General features: G+C 50.9%; 1 protein-coding gene across 1 annotated transcript in view; it reads left to right on the top strand.

Annotated features, from left to right (window-relative positions):
• Window positions 1–471: 471 nt before the first annotated feature.
• Pitpnm3 (PITPNM family member 3) overlaps window positions 472–20,288 on the top strand; it is an 89,278-nt gene continuing 69,461 nt past the window's right edge. Inside the window, exons 1-2 of the mRNA XM_041664750.1 lie at window positions 472–639; window positions 17,888–17,983. Of these exons, the coding sequence (XP_041520684.1) occupies window positions 618–639; window positions 17,888–17,983 (118 nt within the window). The 5' untranslated portion in view covers window positions 472–617. The remainder of the gene's footprint in view (window positions 640–17,887; window positions 17,984–20,288) is intronic.

Here is a 20,288-nt window from a genome sequence, read left to right on the forward strand (position 1 = left end):
CACTGCCTCTCATCTGTGTAAGACTTCGTTCATTCTAGGTTTTTCCGGCTCTTGAGTCTTGGTTTCTCTTGCTCTTGCCCTGTCCTTCTCACTGGCCCTAGCCAGCTCCGATTTCCTTGAATTTCTCTTTCCCAAGGGTGTTTTTGCCGTAGGAGTGTCTCTTTCTGGCTCAGTGTCTCAGGGTCACTGCGCCCCAGGCTTGCAGACCTTGTCTCCATCCCTGTCCAGCTTTCAGCGTCTCTGAGCTGTGAACCCTATTCTGTCTACGTCGGCGGCTCGCCTCGGGGTCTCGGTGGCCCCGGCCCGTGGGCTGCGCCTCCCCGCTGCGGTGGCCGCGCGGCTTGGGCGGGAGTGCGGGCCCGCGGGGGCGGTGTCGGGCGCCTTCCGTCGTCAGTCCCTCCCAGGCGGCGCGGAGGGGGGGGCGGCGCGGCCGCCGCTCGGCGCCTTTAAGGGAGCGGGAGGGAGCGGAGAGGCGGCGGCTGCGGTGGCGGCGGCCGAGCAAGCGGGGCGGGGGCGCGGGGCGCGGCGCGCGCGGAGAGTCCGCTCCGGCCGGAGGTGCCGGGGCCCGGCCGGGAGCGAGCAGCGCCGGCAGCTCAGCGGAGCCCGCCGCCTGGGACATGGCCAAGGCGGGCGGCGCAGGTGAGCGCGGCGCGGGGCGCTCGGCGGGTGGCGGGAGGGATCCCGGCCCAGGTGAGCCCCTCGCCAGGTGGGCGGAGGCACAGAGACCGTGGCGACCTGGCCGGACCCCCGGGCTTTCATAAGGGGCTCCGCGCTCCCCGCGTCCTTCCCGCGCCCCGGGTCACCTCGCGGGACACGGCATCATGCTCTCCCTGCAGCAGAGGGTCAGGTCTGCGCCTCCCCTGTCCAGTCCGGCAGTTGGGAGCTGTCGCTGCCCTCCGAGAGGCCCGGGAGTAGACCCCTGCACCGGGACCCAAAGGGGATGTCCCGTGGCCGCCTATCCAACCCACGCCCAGCTACGCAAACCAGGACGCGCCCCCTTGTCCTGTCACTGTGTAACCTGAATGCGACAATCCCCCACCCCCCGCTGACAGCTGGGTCAGGAGACCCGGATTCCTGGTCGGACCGCAGGAGGAGTACTCCACAGCTGGGGAGCCGCCCCGCCCCCCACCCGACCTGGAGGTAGAGCCTAGCCCTAGGTGCCAGGTTAAGCAGGCGGGGCATCTGCTGGGGTCCCATGGGCTCTGCTTTCTCACAAGCTCTGTGCTATAGCCCGAGGATCTCAAGGAGTGGGTGTTATTCATTCCTTCATTCATCCAGCCAGGGGTTCATTCACCAGCATCTGCTCTGGTGCCAGGCCCTGAGTTGGCTGGGACCTGGACAGGATCAGATTCAGTCCCCTATTTCTCAATCTGCACCCTGGACTCCCATCGTACCCTGGGAGGCCAAGTTGAAGAAAGCCTGTGTTCATAGGGCTTGTCACACGCAGGCAAGGCTGGTCTCAGCAGTCCTGAGCTTGGGAGCTGGCGTGTGAGAATCTACCGTGAACTCACACCCAGCCTGTGACGTTGGCAGGTGCCATGCCATCCCCGTGGGGCCTGGTGTGAACGCCACTTCTCCACCCATAAGGCATGGTAAGGATGGAATGAACATGGCCATCTGTCCACACTCTGGACGTGAGTGCCACTGAGCAGCCTGTGACCCAGGGACAGGTCCCAGTTCTTGGACTTGCCCTGGCCTTGTGACTCAGGTGCCTGAGACTATACTCCCTGCTATTACAGTGAAATCTTGTCAGGGAGAAGCTGGTTGTGTGAGGCAGCAAGAACCAAATGCATCTAAACACCCCTTTTCCCACTTCCCTCCCCTGCCCTCCTGAGAGAGGCACAGTGAGATGACACCAGGAGGCTGGAAAAGGCTCTGCTCCCTTCTTTCTCCTGCCTTGGTCCCTCCCTATCCCCGCTTTTCACAAAGGGAGGGCTCATGTTTCTGTCTCTTGCCCACTTTGCATGTGCTCATGTGTGTGCAGAGGTCTGGACGCCAGGATCCAGGTCTCTTGCCAGGGCGCCACAGTAGCAAGAGCAGTTAAAGCAATCCCTTCTTGTACTGTGCACCAAGTAATGTGCTAAAGCCCTTTACTGCCCTGTGATCCTGAGAGGTAGGGTGGCACTCCCCTTTTTAAATCCTTCAGAAGCAAATAGCTCCCTCCAGATGGCTGGGGGCTGAGGGGTCTGGGCAGAGCCTGGATGTCAGACCAAGTTATTTGGATGCTAACGAATCTTTCCACTCCCCTTCCCATTCTGGGAGAGGGCCGGCCCCAGGTCCTCTGCAGTGGCTTGTGGGTCCTTTGGTCCCTGGCTGAGGTCCATGGGGATGAGTCCCTGGTGAAAGGTGAAGAAATTGCCAGGCCTCCCAGCACGGCTGCCTGGAGCTGCTTTACAACTTTGTGATTTCACACTCAGTCCTTTCCCTTAGGGCAAATCAGACTTCCCTCCTCTGTGACCCTGCTGCTTGGTGCCTCTATCCCTTACTCAGCTGCCACCCCAAGGAGCTCTGCAGATGACCTCTGGCAAGATCTGACTACTCGGCCCTTCACAGCTCTTTAAGGCAACTCTGGCAGCTTGCTAACATCTCTTCTCTTCTTTAGCTGCCTAAACTCTGTGACTTAAAAATACACAGTAGAGAGGGAACCAACCCCATTTATGTTGAACGATATAGGCAGACTTTAGAGCCAAGTCCTTCTGTTCATAGCTAAGGAAACGGAGGACCAAGGAAGAGATACGCAGACCAAAAGGCAGAAGGATCAGGCCTTGGCTTTGAGAGGTGAGGCTAGAATAAAGAGAGGTTGTAGGTCTTGTGTAGAGGTTGTAGGACATCTTGCCCATGTGAGAAGGGTCTGCTTCCCAATTTGTGTGGGGTTTCCTCTGAAAACTGGCCAATAGCCCAGCCACCGAGGGAAGAGATGGGATTTGGGTCCTGAAGCTGTTGTGGTACCTGATTCCAGGTCATCACCTCGTGGTAAACGGCAGTGCTTGAGTTGTACAGTGTATAGCCTGAGCTGAGCAGCCAGCCATGGCTGTGCCGGCTGTGCCAGGAGTGGAAGGAAAACACTTCAAGGACTTTCGTGTAGCTAGGAGAATTCAGGTACAAGAGAAAATGTAAGCAGATCCCAGAAAGGATGAGATTAACTTGCAGAGAGTGGATCCAACTTGATTATTACCAGTTTTCAACCTCCAGGCAACCTCAGCCACGTAGGAATCATTTTAGTTGGCCAGCCCCAATACTTGGAAAGGAAGAACACTCCTTGGTCTTGCTCCATGGACAAAAGAAAGACAGGATGAAAACCAGTGGTAGGGTGGGGAGAAGGAGAGGACTGGAAGGCTATAAAGGAAATGACGGTTCTCTGTACAGAGCCACCGGTGGGCCAGAAGAGGCTGCAGGTTGGAGCAGTGAAGACTGGACTCTCTAGTTGGCTCTTCGAGGCTAGCAGAGTTTGAGCAGGATGATAGTAAGGGCCAGGCTTCTTGGTTCTGCAGAAGTTTCAGCAAAGGCTGGGAGGCTGGATAAAGGGGGAAAGAGCAAGTGTACAGGGGCTGCCACAGAGAAACCCAGCTGATTGGGGTGCTGGGTTCCTAAAGCCTTGGTGCAGAGGTTGGCAGGAACTCCAGAGAGCATGGGGACCAGCAGCGAGATGCTGAGCCTCGTGTGTTTGGACAAATCCCTCTGGCTCACTGTGAGGGTTCTGGAGGCTGGAGAGCTGCCAGCATGGGAGCTGCCTCTGTTGGGAAGGGCTTGCTCTGCCTTCTGCCAGCAGTCCTGCCCCTCCCTTCCTGTGAACCTTGCTACCCCCCCCCCCCCCCTTATCCCAGTGCACCAACAGGCTTGGTCTGTCCCCAGGCTAGTGCAAATTGGAGACATGGGTCCTTAGGCAGACTGAGCACATCAGGTAGCCAATAGAGTTTGTGAAGCTCTAGGAGAAGGACAGGAATGTTTGAGGAGCCCAGAGCCCATGCCACAGGGCTGGGCAGGCATTCCAGGCTGGACGAACCAGTTTGTGCCATTTCCAGGTGTTGGCTGAGGGAGGACAGCAAGACTAGTCATCAACGGCACTAAAATACCAATCGGATACTTGGAGGCTTGGGGGGAGGTGCTTGCAGATACTCAGGTTGAGAAGGGGATGTGGAGGCTTAGGTGTGTGCTCAAGGTCACAGGAAAAGGTAACAACAACAGACCGGAGTGCTCTAGGAGGTGGGTGTGTGTTCTCACACCTCTGAAAGGGACCAGGGAAGCAGACCAGGAGAGAAAACAACCCAAAGTTTGGGGAAGGGACAAAGGCTGGTCTTGCACTTTGGGAAGAGGGCAGAAGAACTGAGCCACATCTGAGAAACTCGCAGACCTAGGGCACCAGGACAATATCCCTATGTATCTTGGGAAAGTTACCACTCTGCAAAGGGCCTGCCGTCAGACTCCAGGACTTCCTCAGACGCTGCCTCCAGGAAGCCTTCCTGGGCTTGCTGCAGTCCCGCAGTGCTTAGGTTCTTGTGTGAAAACGTAGTCTCTGTGAAATCTCTTGTCACAGCGGCTGACACATAGGCTGTAGTCTGAGACCCTTCACAACCTCTTAATCCTGGTGTGGTTTATTATATGAGCAAAGATGGTACAGCCCAAACAGAAACTATTAGCATGGGACTTTTACTCCTTACTCCCATTAGAGGTCCCTGTTCCTGGGTCTGTTTGGGGGTATTACTTTGGGAGACATACTAAAGGTGGTTACCTGTGCTCACTACTGCTCTCTGGAGCCCTGTCTGCAGCTGGCAAAGTGTGATAGTTCCCAGTCAGAAGTCTGGAGACTTCTAGTTCACTTGTTAAAAATTCACGAGGGGAGTGGGGTGTAAAAGAGATGGCTCGGTGGCTAAGAGCACTTGTTGCTCTTGAAATGGGCCCAAGTTCAATTCCCAGAACCCACGTAGGGAATAACCACTATCTATAACTCCAGTTCCAGAGGATCTGATGCCCTCTTCTAACCGCTGTGGGCACCAAGCACACACATGGTATACACACACACACACACACACACACACACACACACACACACACACCAAACACTCATGCATAAAATAAGATAAACTAATCTAACATAAAAAATTATGATGGGAGGCAGAGTCCAGAGAGGCAAAGGGTCCCTCCCTGAATCAAGGGCAGGAATGTGAACTCGAGAGGTTTCTGAGAAAGAACCAGCCACTTCCCAGGGGTGCTCTGAGATGCCAGGTTTGCAGAAAGGAAGACAGACCAGGGGTTTGCATCTGGCCCTTTTTTATGGAAGCCCTTAGCATTATTTTCTGTCTGATGGCCAGACAGCACCTCAAGGTGAGGTCGGGGGCTAGGAAGTGTACGAATGGGTGATTGGGTACACATACAATCACAATGTTGTTCCTATCTTGTAGATGGGGAAACTGAACCTCAGAGAGGTTGAGTAACTGGTTCTAGACTCACCCGCAGACTTGGAGGCAGGCTGAAACCAGCAAGTAGAGTTCTTTCATTCTTGCCTCCAACATTATATTGTCTAATCTGGCACGGGGCTGACCTTGAACAGCTTCCTCTGAGCCTCAGCTTTTGCATCTGTAAAAAGGAATGAGGAAGAAGAGTGTGGGTTCAGGAGGGGCTGGAAGTTCTACTTAACTCTCGCTGTGCTCTTTCTTTTCTATTCACCCTCGTCCTGGGGTCTATCTGTCTTCACTGCTCCAGGAAAGGGCCTCACCTCATGTAGATGGGACTTGGGGGAGCTGAGGGTTGAGAATCCCTGGAGAGTCAAGGGTATTCACAGCCTAAGCCTTCTAGGGGTCTCTGACTCTAGCTTGTCACCAAGCCTCACTGAAGAGGGTGGCCAGAACTCCCCTGGGGAGAGGTTTGGAGGTGGGAGGGGTAGGAGAGAATGCATAGCAAATAAGTTTGGAAATCAAATGAGATCTGAGCTCCCCACCCACTCCCTCAAATCTCTCTACTCGCTCTCTTTTAAAATTCTTGTTTTCTAAAGAGAAAGAAAATGCTAAATTGCACCCCCTTTCTCAAGGAATGGGAGCCTTAGTGAGTCACTCCGGAGGTAAATGCCACCTCCAAGGTCCCACGTGTGCCTGCGGAGGCCTGTACAGCTGTGTGGCCACAGCCCCCAACTGGGGTATGCATGTGGGTAGGGTGACAGGGTTCTCCTGCTTGTTTCTGCTCTGGGTAAGAGCTGGGTCCCTGCAGGAGGACCTAGTCAGCTGACCTGCTTCCTCGGGCATACCCCAGATGGGGCCAGGCTTTGAGCCAGTGTAACAATCGGCTTTCATTTTGGGGCTGAGGAGCTGTGTTTGGTGGCATGGTGGGGCCGTCTAAGGCTGGAGTGGGTCACAGTATGAGTGCTCTTGAGGAACTGGGGGTGAGCGGTTGGCCCATGCAACTAGGTGTGCCAGGCTGATGGGGGTCTCCTGGCGTCGAGCTGTGGTTAGGTGTGTCAGGGCAGGCAAGGTCAGTGAGGAGGTGTGCCACCTCCCCGTGACCCATTATTCTGGAGGAAGGAGAAGTAGCCTGTCTGTTGGCTGGGGATGCCAAACAAGGGTTGAAGGCAGAAATAGAAACGCACTGGGCTCCGTCTGGGAGGGGCGCTGAGGCGCTGAGTTCTGGTGGCTGGAGAGGCCTCTTCTGAGCCGGCTGTTGCTGACGCTGTGTTTGTTCGGCTCTGGGTATTTGCAGACTACGTCATTGCCCTCCTGCCCTCCTTAGGGACAGACTTAGGTCTACAGACTTTGTGACCATGAGCTCAAGGTGGGCTGGCAGCTGGAAGGCTCTGAGCATGCTCCAGGAGCCTGTCTTCACGCATACGTTGGTCGCACGTTTGACCTTTTCTGGATTGTTCCAGATTGGTCCCAAGTGCCATCCTCCTGGATCAGAACTCCCTTCTGCTCTACTGAGGCTTCCCTATATGAGCCTGGTCTGAGCCGAGTGCTTCTGGAGTCGCCCCTGGCAGCATAGCTATTTTGAGCCTCCTATTAGGGCCTGGTATGGGGAATGTGTTTATCCTTTGCTGTGTTTTGTTTCCTTCTTGTGTAGTATAATTTGGGGCAGTGAAAGACAGAATTATCCGGCCCTCCTCTGGGGCTCCGCTGGTTCACTGGTAATTGCTGGCGCTGTGATTTGGCACCAAATGGAGGGGCCTGAGGGCAGAGATCACCTCGAAGCCCATCCTTACAGCCTGGGAGTTGCAGGTGGAATGGGGTGTCCATATGGGGTCACACTGGCCATTGCTGGGGTGTGGCAGGGTCCTGCTGATGGCAGCCTTTGATGCCCTTACCAAAAGCCAGCTACCTCCTGCGAAAATGTGCAGCATCCTCCGAGGAGTCTCCGGCCATGCTCTGGCTTCCTAATCCACTGGCTTGATGCATAGATGTCAAGTCCATATTCTCTGGTCCCTACGAAAGGGTCCTGGGATGATTAGGGAGAATGTCATCCTCTCAACACCCCAAGCGGCCCCATTGTCCTCTCACAAGTGGCACAGTGGTAGGTGCTATGGAGAGATTCCTATGGGGTAGAGGTGACTGCTTCTGCCTTATATAGCAAGAGTCTGGTAGGACATAGGGGGGACAGCTGGGCCTTGGGGAAATTGTTCCAAAGAATTCAGAACTGTTGGGAGCCTAATTGGCAGAGCAAATGGAAGTACAATAGATAGCCAAAGCTATTAATCACTCATTATCTCCTAAATAAGGTAATTAAGGGGTATTTAAATGGCATATTTATAAGATACCAGCAGGTCTTCAAAAGCACATCTTTCCCAAAGCAACTGGTTTGGCCAACTGGGCCAGGCACAGAGACTGGGGTTCTAGTTCCTGCCTTGTACCCACCCTCCCCTTCCCCCTAAACTCCTCTCTGCAGGGACATCCCTGCACTTGGGAAGGCAACAGGTCACAGAAACCCCTGCAGTGTATAAAATGCATTGCAGTATCTAGAGTGTGCTGCAAAAAGGGTTTTCTTTTTCCTTCCTTCCTTCCTTCCTTCCTTCCTTCCTTCCTTTCTTTCTTTTTCAAGATAAGATTTCTCTGTATATCCTGGAACTTGCTTTGTAGATCAGGCTGGCCTCATAGAGATCCACCTGCCTCTGCCTCCTAAGTGCAAGGATTAAAGGTGTGTGCCACCACACCCGGTCTACGAAAACATTCTTTAGATACAAACAGCCTTATGACATTGTGGCTCGGTGTTGTCACCTACAAAGTTAATGCTTGAGATCTGTGCAATGGAATTTATAAAAGTATCTTAATAAGTTAAATAAATTTACAGTTTTGTGTTAGACCCTAATCATATTGCCCCCTAGTCACATGTGGGCTGTAGACCATAGGTTAGCTATGCCTGAAAATTATTTGATGTGGGCTTGGGTCCAGACTGTGTGCCATGACTGGATTCCTCCTGTGCCTATACTTGCCACTTGTCATGTGACTGGATTAAGGGTAGGCTTGCGGTCAGACTCAGGGTTGAGTTTGAGGCTGGTCTGTGCTATCGGCTGAACCTAAGGTTTAGGAGATGGTTGAGGTCAAGGTTTAGGCCATGGTTGGGTTAAGGAATCCAGTTTTTGTTGTGATGATTCTGCATTGTGAAGTCTCAGTGCCAGTCCTTGGGTGTGCTCCCCATGGACTGGATCTCTCCTTCAGGGTCCTTTAGGATGCTGGCTCCTGAAGCTGGGGTACCATAACAGAGAGCCCCTTTGGTGTTCCTGACAGTCCCCTGAAAGAGATCAGCACACAGCTCATCGGTGGCACATCTAGCATTTTAGGAGATAGTTAGGACTGTTTCTATAGCAACCAACCCCCGACCAGCACTGGTTTCCTTCAATAATGCCTTTTTCTGGAAGCAGCTTCTCCTGGCCTCTCATCCCTCCCAGGGTGTCTGCACAGCCCCTTGAAGGCCAAGCATGAGATCGTTGGTCCTGGATTGTCTGGTCCCCATTTTACCCTGACCTACAAAGGGGGCCTGAGGACACACCTTAGGGTATACTCCCCTGAGAGCAACCTTCTGAGGTCCTTCCTGTGCTGTTGCATGCTGAGCCCCAAGAGAACTTTACCACATAGTTCCGTGCAGGGAGAGGCTATGGGCCTGGGAGGGGCCCCTGCCAGGCATCTCCTCCGGGGAAGCCCATGATCCAGAGGGGTAGGATGGCAGGGATGCCGACATTGACTCCGGTGGGACACTGGTGAGTAATTTGGCACCAGTCTGGCCTGGGAGCAGGGAAGTGCCTCCCCTTCCTCTAGTAGGGATGGGGTGGAGAATGGAGGCCCCACTGAAGGCCTGGAGGAAGAGGGGGAAGCGTGGAAAGTTCTCAGTGGCTAGTATGGCTAGGGCCAGATGGTGGGAGGATAGGCTGAGAGAAAGTGGAATGAGGGGAGGAGAGGAGAGGAGCAGCTCCCATTCCAGGGGCCCCAGGAGAGTGGCCTGCTCTTAGAAATTTCCGCTTAAGAAATAAGCAAAGAATAGCCCTTGGATAGTCACGGCTTCTTATTCCATTTAACACGTTCCTTTACTTATTTTCTTCTACTTTATTTATTGCGTGTATGTGAGTGTGTGTGTGTGTGTGTGTGTGTGTGTGTGTGTGCGTGCGTATGACAGACATGTTTGGAGATTGGAGGTCGACTTGCAGGAGCTGGTTCTCTCATTCTGCTATGTAGGTTCTGGGGATCAAACAAGGGTCATCGGGCTTGCACAGTAAGGGCCTTTCCCCACTGAGTCATCTTGGCAGCCCCTTAACAAGCCCTGCAATGGCGGCAGTGGAGGCTGAGTCCTATGCTGAACCTTTCTCAAAGACTCATTCATTTACCCTCTTCATTACTTGTGATGTAAGTGTGACCGTTATCCCTGTTTTACAGAGGAGAAACTGAGGCACAACGTCATCGGTAAATATCTAAGCTGGAAATGAGGCCAGTGGGAGTGGGTAGGTTCCCTGGAGGGAGGAGGAAGGTATAGGAGAAAGGAAAGAAGTAGGGGAGGAGGAGGAGATGACAGCAGAGGCAACGGTAAGAAGGCAGCTTCCTTGGGATCATTCACCTGTCTCTCTGTAGAGCCTCGCTCAGGCACTGTAAAATGCCAGTCTCCACATGCTGCCTCCTGACCCTGATGCCTCCTGACCCTGAGACCCCAGCGCTATCTTGAGGATCAGGGATGTGTTTCTAAGTGTGTGTGTGCTCCCAGACCTGATCATTTCAGTCACACTCATGGCCAGGACTAAGACCACAGCGCTGGCTTGTAGAGCCCACTTGTCTGTGTGTGCATGGTAGTAGGTAGGGGTGGGTGTCTAAGGACTGTAATCTAACCTCCTTGTCACCGTCTCTGCTAACACACCAGGGTTCCTGTGTATCAGTGCCACCAGGACAGTTTCAAATGCAGTGGGGCAACAGTCACTGCCAGGCAGGCAAGCGTGGCTATAGACAAGCCCAGTGCTGTGCAACCCAGGTCATGCTCAGAGGTGCTTGCTTCATCCTGGGATCTATTTGGATACCCCAGAGTCATGGCTCCCAGCAAATGTCCATGATCTTTCCCTTACTCTGACATACTGAGTTGCCAACTGCGGGGTGGGGTTGGTGGGAAGTTCTATATTCTCTTTGCCTGGAAATGGCTGCCACTGTGGCCTTACTTTTCCCTGGCCCTGTTCTGCCTCTGTCTCATCAGCCCTGCTTGCTTCTTCCTTTGAGGCTCAGCTTGGATCTCCTCCCCAAGAAAGATCACTAGGTCTCTTCTTGGGGTGTGGTCACCCCTGTGTGACCCTGCCTGGACAGAGACCTTTTTATATGGAATCTGGCCTACGGACCAAGCTCCTTGCCCTCTGCAAGACAGAGCAGGCCTGTGCCTTGAGCCAGCACTCCAAAGAGCCAGGATGGTTCCAGTTCCTCTCTGTGCTCACCCTCCCCCCCATCCAGGCACCATCTGGTCTAAGGTTTGGCCCAGGAAGCATTGGCTTATATACTTCTGCCTCCTTCCTGTGGCGTGGCTTCCCTTCTAGCCAGAGCTCCTAAGTACAGGACAGTGTCTCCTTAAAGAGGGCACTCTGCCTTCAGGCAGGGCTGACCTGAAGTCCTCAGGACAGAGCAGAAGGCTCCTGTCTGGTTGTGTCTGCCTTTTGGTCTATTATAGACATGGGACCTGAGATGGGACCAGTGATCTGAGCTGGTGTCTGGCCTTACTCGTGTAGGAGAAACCCAGGCCTGTCACTAGTTCTTCGAAACCACACTGGGCCTGAGGTAGGGGGTTGATGGGTCTGGAGGCAGCTTGGGACTGCGGAGCAGCAGGAGGACTTAGGTAGCCTTTTCTTGATGCTGGTTTTAGGTAATTGTGGTCCTCAGACAGATACAAACTGAGTCTTGAAAGACATAAGCCTGAAGGAGCCCCCTGGCAGCAGCTCAGAGTTTCTTGGGTATTCTTTCCCTGCCTTGAGCCTTGGTTCTATGGCTAACAAAGGCTCCCTCCAGGCAGTGGACTGCAAACTCTGGTGGCTGATCTTAAACTGAAATCTTCTAACAATGAAGTAAGACTCGTGACACCCATTGTAGAGCTGAGAAAAACTGAGGCTCCGAGAGGTTAATTTTCTTTGAATCATAGAGAAGTGAGTGAATGCAAAATCGTGTCACTCAAAAGCCCACACTCCAAGTTTTGTGCAGAACTTTTACCCGTGCCTGGCAACTGATTGCCTGCAACACAGGAACAATCCTAGGAAGGCAGAGCGGAGGATTGGGAGCTCACACCCCTCAAGGCGCACACACACACACACACACACACACACACACACACACACACGTTCACTTTGTGAAACTGGTCTTTTTCATCATTCAGTTTCCAGCTTGCCTGATTTCTTTTCCAAACAGCTTTCCCCTCAGCAGCCTCCTGCGCTCTTTTCTTTCTTTGAAATATGATCTTTGCCATTGCTAAAATCAGCATAAGAAGGGTCTGCCAACCTATAGGAGAGTCTGCCCACAGACTGTCCTCTCCCATCTGGGAGTCAGCTGCTTCTTTTTTATCTATCTATCTATCTATCTATCTATCTATCTATCTATGTGTGTATACATGCATGGACATGTATGTATATAGGCATGCATTTGCTACAACTTTCAGGGAGTTGATTCTATTGGACTGTGTGGGACCCAGCATCAAATGCAGGTCTTCAGGTTTGATGGCAATCACTCTTACCTGCTGAACCATCTTGCTGGTTTTGGTTTTGACAGCTTCTTCTTCTTCTTCTTCTTCTTCTTTTGGTTTTTGTTTTTTGAGACAGGACTTCTCTATAGCTTTGGAGTCTCTCCTGGAACTAGCTCTTGTAGACCAGGCTGGCCGCAAACTCACAGAGATCCGCCTGCCTCTGCCTCCCGAGTGCTGGGATTAAAGGCATGTGCCACCACTGCTCAGTGACAGCGACTTCTTAACATGACCATTCTAATACTATTATTATTATTATTATTTTAGAGATAAGATCTCACTATGTAACTCTGGCTGGTCTGGAACTCACTATGTATACCCAGCTGGCCCAGAACTGACAGAGATCTGTCTGCCTCTGCTTACTGAGTACTGGGATTAAAGGTTTGCAATTACATTTGGCTACAAGTTCTTTTTTATATTAGGTATTTATCTTCTTTAAGATTTCTATTGCTGTGATGAAATAACATGAACAAAAAGCAAGTTGTGGAAGAAAGTGTTATTTCATCTTACACTTCCATATAGCTGTTTATCTCCAAAGGAAGTCAGGATAGGAACAGGGGAGGGGCTTGGAAACAGGAGGTGATGCAGAGGTCTTAGAAGGTTGCTGCTTACTGGCTTGTTTCCCCTGGCTTTCTCAGCCTGTATTGAACCCAAGACCGCCAGCCAAGGAGTGGCACCACCCACCATGGGCTAGACCTTCCCCCACTGATCACTAACTGAGAAAATGCCTTAGAGCTGGATCTCATGGGGGCATTTCCTCAGCTGAGGCTCCTTCCTCTCTGATGACTCTAGCTTGTGTCAAATTGACACACAAAACCACCCAGTACAGTATATAGGTGGGATCCCTGTTAGTTTTACAGAGGTTGTTTTTGGTAGACTCTGACCAGTGAGAGAGAAGGCCTAGTGTCTTCTTTAAACAAACTTACAGTGCACATTGAAAAGAATGCGGGCATGTAGTTTGAAATCAAGGAGGGTATCAGGCAGTGGTGGTGCACACCTTGAATACCAGCACTTGGGAGGCAGAAGCAAGCAGATCTCTGTGAGTTCAGGGCCAGCCTGATCTACAGAGCTAGTTCCAGGACAGCCAAGGCTATACAAAGGAACCCTGTCTCAAAAAATCAAACCAAACAAACAATAAACAAAAGAGAAAGCAAAAATGAACAAGTCAGAATGCTTAATTGAAAATAAACTCAAAGACAGGATTTGAACACGGAGGGAGGTAAAGGCATCACCAGAGAGAAGAGTTGCTGTGAGCTGCAGACGAAGGGAGCTGCCAGGTTGGCTCACACATAGAACTAGCATGTGCCATCAAGTGCTTCTCATGAGCAAGGCCGGGTTACAGACCCATGCATGCACCTGTCTTTATCAGGCCGTGATAACACTGTTAGAAACACTTGTGGTTGCAAGGGACCAGTACACATTGGTAGTACCTCTTCCCACTGGGGTGGTTTTTATTCTTTAGGTGATCCGGGTGGCCTTCGTCAGCCTCTTAGAATGTGAGCGTGGCAGCAGCCCCACCCTGTCCCTTTTATTTACCACAGTGTCTCTAGCCTTCCTTGCGGTGCCTGTGGGATAGGATCTCCCTTTGAGGCCCACCCGCCTCTTTATTGATGTTTTAGCTGGGAGAACTTGCCCCCCCCGGCAGAGCCTCTCTGCTTCTGCCCCAGTGCTCTCTGGGGACCCTCAGAATGTTGTAGTGACCTCAGATGATATGGCTGGTCCCGGGGGCCACGGGAAGGATGATGAACCCTCTTCTGTTTTTCTTAGGCTGTGGCACTCACTGGAAGCAGGCGGTTGGTAGGAATGCCCATGACTTTGCGCTCGTGTATATGGCCTGTGTATGAGCATCTCCATGTGCAGACGCCTATCACTCATCTCTGGCTATTCACACTCAGGAACTGCAGAGACTCTAGCAACTCTCCAGATGGGTCCATCACTTCATAAGCGCCCACTGTTCACTGTCCCAAGTGCAGCAGTTGAATAGACAAGGATGACAACACTTTTCTTTCAAGACAGGGTTTCTCTGTGTAACAGCCCTGGGTGTCCTGGAACTCGCTCTGTAGACCAGGCTGTTCTCACAGAGCTCCACCTGCCTCTGCCTCCCGAGTGCTGGGATTAAAGGTGTGTATTACCATTGCCCAGGGACAATGCTTTCCTTACCAACCAGGAAAGCTTTTACTTCTTTGGAGTGAAATAGACTTGATTCGTAAGGGTTGTTTGTATATCAATAAATAATATGTATTCATATAGGCTATATGATAATTTTAATAACTAACATCTGTTTCTTGAGAAAACTATTAATTAAGTTAATGTAAGTTTAGGGAAAATTTTAAATGATTTTTGTCTTGTCTTGTTTTATTTTTTTGTTCTCTGTGTAGCCTTGGCTGTCCTGGAACTCACTCTGTAGACCAGGCTGGCCTCGAACTCAGGGATCCATCTATTTCTGCCTCCAGAGTGGTGGGACTAAAGACATGTACCACCATTGTCTGGCCACTGTTTTTACATTCTTAATTTTTTTCAGGTTTATTTTTATTTGTGTGTATGTGTGTGTTGGGGTGTGAGTCAGTGCCCATGTGTGTAGGAGCTCTGAGGAAGTAAAAAGACTCAGCTTCCTCCTGAGCTGGAGTCCAGGCAGCTGAGAGCCTCCTGATGTGGGAATGGAAGTTGAGCCCTTTGCAAGAGCAGTGTGTGTTTTTAACTTCCGATGCATCTGTCTAGCCCCATTGGTTGTGTTTTGGAGTCACAAAAATCTCTACATATATTTGAGAACAAAAAGACAATACCATATCACAAAAACTATTGAGGCATAAATCAAATTCCAGCTGTTTGTTACTGGTGTGCAGGAATGCAGTGAATTCTTGCATATTCATCTCGGTTCCTGCCAGTCATACTATGCTCAAGCATTAGTTCCAGTGGGTTCTCTCTGTTAGAGTTTTGGCCTTTTTGTGTAGATGATCATGTGATCTCAGAATAAACACAAGTTTGTTTCTGGTTTCTCAATTTATATTTTCCATTTTTTTCTTGTCTTATTGCACTAGCCCAAAACTTCCACATCTATTTAGAAAATAGTCTCATATTCATGGTAGAAAGTCACATCTACGTTCAGACCTCCTTACAGCAAAGCCAGGCCTAAGGGTGGGAAACTGAGTGCCCCTGTCCTTCTGAAGTTTCAAGGGGCTCCATAGAAACTGTGGGGCCAGAAATGACTTCGCATCTAGAGGGGAATTCCACATTGGTGCTTCCTGTGACCTCTGCCCTTTTGTGTTTCAGAATGTTCTCTCTCTTGGCTGCAAACCATAGAACATAACCTGGGTATGTGTCTGGGAGTTTGTTCTGGGCAGGGCATGAGGGTTGGCCTCTCCAGAAACTGTTCATGCTCAGGGTGGGGAGTAGTGCCAGCATCCTGCAGGCTGGTCGGGTGGGGTGAGCTGGGATGTAGTGGGTTCTCCACAGACTGCGTTCCCCGCCTAAGGTGGGGCAATAGCCCACCTCTCACGGTTCTCGGTACCAACTACGTGCCGGATGGACTCTCTAGATTTAGAATCACATTTTATCCCCCCATAGGGGGGCCGCAATCATGTTTCTCATCATATAGATGGGGAAGCTGAGGCAGAAGCATTGTTGGTATTACTGGCCCCCCAGTCTTTATGGGGACAGGAAGTGACAGTCTGATGGCCAAAGCCTCTGGCGCAGGGAAGACGTACCCTATATGCATGGTGATTTAATGTTTTTATTGAACGTGCCCAGACTGCAGGATACAGCCTTTTTCTACATATCAGTGAGGAGAAGGAATGAATGATGCTACTTGGCTCATGATATACCCTCACCTAAGTCATCACGCAGTTCCAAAGATGCTTGTGTGGGGAAGGTGCCTCTTAGAACTGGCAAAAGGAGACCAAAATCTTGGTAATCATATGAGATTACGCACACAGTGTGAAAGCTGAGTTTCCTCTGCCTTCTCTTATCAAATACCACTCCATAGAGATAAATGTTTATAAATGGCATCTTGGCATGTGTCCTCCCAAACATTTTAACACCTCTGGAAGCATATTTATGTAATAATTACTGTTCCAAACACTTGATCTTTGCAAGACATGATGCTAAGCTTTTCATGCATTTTGTTTAATCTTTGCAATTCGCTCCTAAGGCTGGCATGGACGAGCCCCACAGTATAGATGAGGAAACCAGTGCACAGAGAGGAGAGGCAACTCACTTGACATCACACAGCTTCTAAGAGGCAAGACCTGAGCTTGAACCCAGGCCTGACCCCTTAGCCCACATGCCACACGTATCTCTCAGCATGCAGGTGTATGTCATTTTAAAAAAGGAGGTCAAAAGAATATTCTGGAACTCTCTTGTGTATTTCTCCCAACCATACACCATGGGCATCTTCCCATGTCAGCGCCTAATGCGCTACTTCATTCTTTCAACAGTTGCTGGGCATCTCATATGGCTGTATATGGATGTGTGTAGCTCATCTCCTGCAGATGAACGCCGGGGTTTCTCTTGCAGTATAGGTATCATCGAAATACTATGAGCCGTTTATACCTCTGTCTTTGGGAACGTCCCTAGGACATACCAGGTTGATTTTCTTCTACCACTTCCATGGTTTTCATTCTAAAAACCAGATTGCAATCTACCTGCAATCTCTTGCATCTTGCACACTTCAGAGTGTGTATGCAGAGGGCTTCTGTGCATGCTGGTCCCATGTGAACCCCAGAGTGCTGAATAGGAAGGATTAGAGAGTGGGGGTAGGTGCCTGTTGTGTTCTTGCCCTACCTCCCTTTGGCCCGAGGGCAGGAACTAAGATGGGACAGAGTTTGGTGCAAGGGACCACTCTCAGTGTCCATGTTTGTCCTTGCTCCGGAGGGCCCTTAGCCCTGCATGCTGCCTTTGGGGGAGACTAATAGTGGCTGCTGCCAATTTTGAACCCTCCTGAAACTCAGGCACGGAATACATAATTTCTTATCCATTCAGCTGGAGATTGATTGTCTGCAGGGGGAGGGGGGAAACTGAGGCTGGGATGGAAAGGAAATGGCTTTTCAGATTGCTAATGGCAGAGACAGGACACATCCTCAATCATGTCCCTCTTCACTTGGATGTGTGGTGCTGAGCCCTGTCCTGTCCTGCATGTACTGTGTGTGGCTGATGTCTTTGGTGGTCAACAGGATGCCTGGTCTTCCCATGGGGCTTTGATCAAGGAAATGGGAACAGAGCATGCCACTCCTGGGCAGAAGCGTTTAAATCTGGGCATGATTTCCTGCGTTTCCTTGCTTCACTGGACCTTGACATCTCATTTTGAGATGGTGACATCATAATGTGGTGGCTCCTTGGAGCGAGCATGATGAAAAGGGCCCTATCTGACCCTTGTAAGTGGAAGTGAATCACCGTTGCTATAAACAGCTGAGATATTTTATTACCAAAGCTCAACTAATGCTGACCAATACACTCTCTTTGGTTAAGTCTCTGGGCCACTCCCAATCGTTCCCTGTGGAGCTTCCTCAGAGAGAATTTTTGGACTTAAATGAAAACACCGTGGTGAGAAGGATTAGTGTGGTCTGAGGCTACAGAAGAGGAGAACCCAGACATGGAGGATAAGGTTGATTTTTGTCTGGAAGAACCCAGACATGGAGGATGAGGTTGATTTTTGTCTGAGGGGTCTCGAACTGGCCCCACTGTATTGGGGCACTCTATTAGTCTTGACTAACATATATGTTCTCTTTGGTAGGTGGCCCTTCCCCGGGTGGCGGTGCCCCCTGGCACCTTCGGAATGTCCTCAGTGATTCGGTGGAGAGTTCAGATGATGAATTCTTTGATGCTAGAGGTAAGTTCCATCTCCATACCACCAGTTGGGCGACCTTTTGAGATGTCCTAAAAGGTGGATCCCTGCTGAGGCCAAGAGCCTTCTCCACCCTTCTTGCAGCCTTCTTGCAGTTTTGCACTCCATGCTTAGATAATTGGTGGGATTAGAAATGTTTTTAAATCTCCTAATATGTGCGAGGTGATTGGGACACCATGGGATATGGTGGTTTTGCTTGCCATCCTCATAACTGTATGAGCTAGCTCGAGAGGCAAACATCACAAGATGATACAAAGGGCCTTGGTGGGAGTGAGGCCATCAAGTAAAAGTTACCAGCTGACACGAGGGAGAATTCAGCCAGGGCACTGGCTTTGATGTGGGCGAGATATCCTTTCTGCAGAGTCAGGAAGTAGGAGCTTGTCAGGTGAGGAGACGAAAGAGGCTTCCAGACAGATGTGAGAGCAGGTGTGGTGTCTCTAAATTAGGAACGACTGAAGAATATTTGGGCCCCTGAACGGAGGTGGTTGGAGGTGGTTAGAGGTGGTATGCCAGGGGAAAAGGAGTGAGCGATGAGACTGGTCTGGGATGCCTACAATAATCCATGTCGCTTCCAAGACAGGCTTCACAGATATGAAGAGAGCCACCAGTGATGCTCAGGGGAGCTGTGACAGATAGTGGGCACCCAAATGGCACCCAGAGGGACCCCAAGAGTGGCATTTCAGGTAGAGAGAACACAGGCACCAAGGTGTGATTGTATCAGGCAGATGCCGGGGTGGGAGATGTGTCAATCTGGAATTAGGAGAGAAGAGAAGGTAGCCACACTGAGCCAGCCTGGGTATGAGTGGTGAAAAACCCTGCGAGTCTGATCCCAGTTGGAGGGTCCGGGTGCCTTCTAGCTTTGTTGGTCCTACCCTGGGTGTTAACTTATTTGGAATGGGACTAGTTTGAAATACCTGGTAAACATAATCTTGAAGACAGACAGACCTTAGGCATCATCTAGACCTAGAACAGGACAGCGGGGACTGGTCTGAACATGACCCTAACTGTGGCTTCAGTTAAGTCTTTCCCTTCTTGGGGTCTCAGTTTTCCTCTCAGCTCTGTATACCCCCAATTCGAGAACGTTTCCCAAATATTAGGGTTCAGAAGATTTCCCGGGAAGCCTGGCTGGATGCGGGGGCTGTCCTCACTCAAGGCTTCCCCATCCCTGGCTCTGGGCAGAGAAACCTCTCCCCAGTGCTGTCCCTAAAACAGCCCGTTGGGGGCTCATTTCCCATCTTCCCTTGGTGTCTGATTGGAGTGGCTGCCAGGGCTGTGTTTCTCCATAGCAACTAGCCCACAGTATGACAACACAGCTTCAATATTTTGATACGCAGAAGAGTTTCATTTCAATATTTCTGCAGTTCATCAGCGCTGTGTGTCCCTAGCTGCTATGATGGCATGCTGCAGGAGGCAAGCATCTGTGGGGGCACCAGGTCATATCTGTCTTGGGGCTGCTGACCCATCTTCCCTGTGAACAGCTGGAGGTCCTGCCTGCCCCTATCCCTGGGACTACTGTCTCTCTCAGCTGCCCTCAGCTGTGTCTGTTTTCCTCTCCTCAGTCTCAGAGAACCTGGCCTTCCCATGTGCTCGCCTGCGGCCACAGCACACCTCTGTTCTTCCCTCCCTCTGTCTTGTCATCTCCTTCTTTCTGATCTCCCAGGATTCCAGGCTCTCCCTCAGGGGGTGGCCTCAGACCCAGATCATATAAGACCTGGGATGCCCCTCTAGGTCTTTTATGTGCATATTTGTATACAATGTGTTTGTGTGTGTGATTTGTTTATGTGTGTATGTGTTTGTGTGTAGATAATAGAAGTCAACCTTGAGTGTCGTTCTTCAGATGCCATCCACCTTAATTTTGGGACAGGGTCTTTCAATGGCCCAAGGAACATCAATCAGACTAGTCAGGCTAGTCAAAGAGTTCCAGGGACCCACTTGTCTCCATCTCCCCAGCTCTGAGATTGTAAATTACCCAGCCTTTTACATGAGTGTTGGGGATCAAACCAAGTCACTCACACAGCAAGCATTTTACTGCTTAGCCTTCTTCGCAGTCCCATCCCATTTTACAAGGTGAGAAACGGAGGCAGGGGATTTATTTAGGGCTACAGATTGTAACAGACCAGAGGGTAGAATTCTACCTCATTTACTCCCTTCTTTCACGGGTATTTATTGAGTATATGCTCAATCAGCGTTAGGCCCCACCCTCAGTGTAGAGAAGACAGACCCCATTCCAGTCCTCATGGAGCTACCGCTTAGATAACAGGTGGAAAGGGAGAAGACAGTGCTTAGGCAA

Source organism: Microtus oregoni, unplaced genomic scaffold, assembly GCF_018167655.1.
Source record: "Microtus oregoni isolate MIOR12 unplaced genomic scaffold, Mior012 000015F_ref0000493, whole genome shotgun sequence".
Classification (NCBI taxonomy): domain Eukaryota; kingdom Metazoa; phylum Chordata; class Mammalia; order Rodentia; family Cricetidae; genus Microtus; species Microtus oregoni.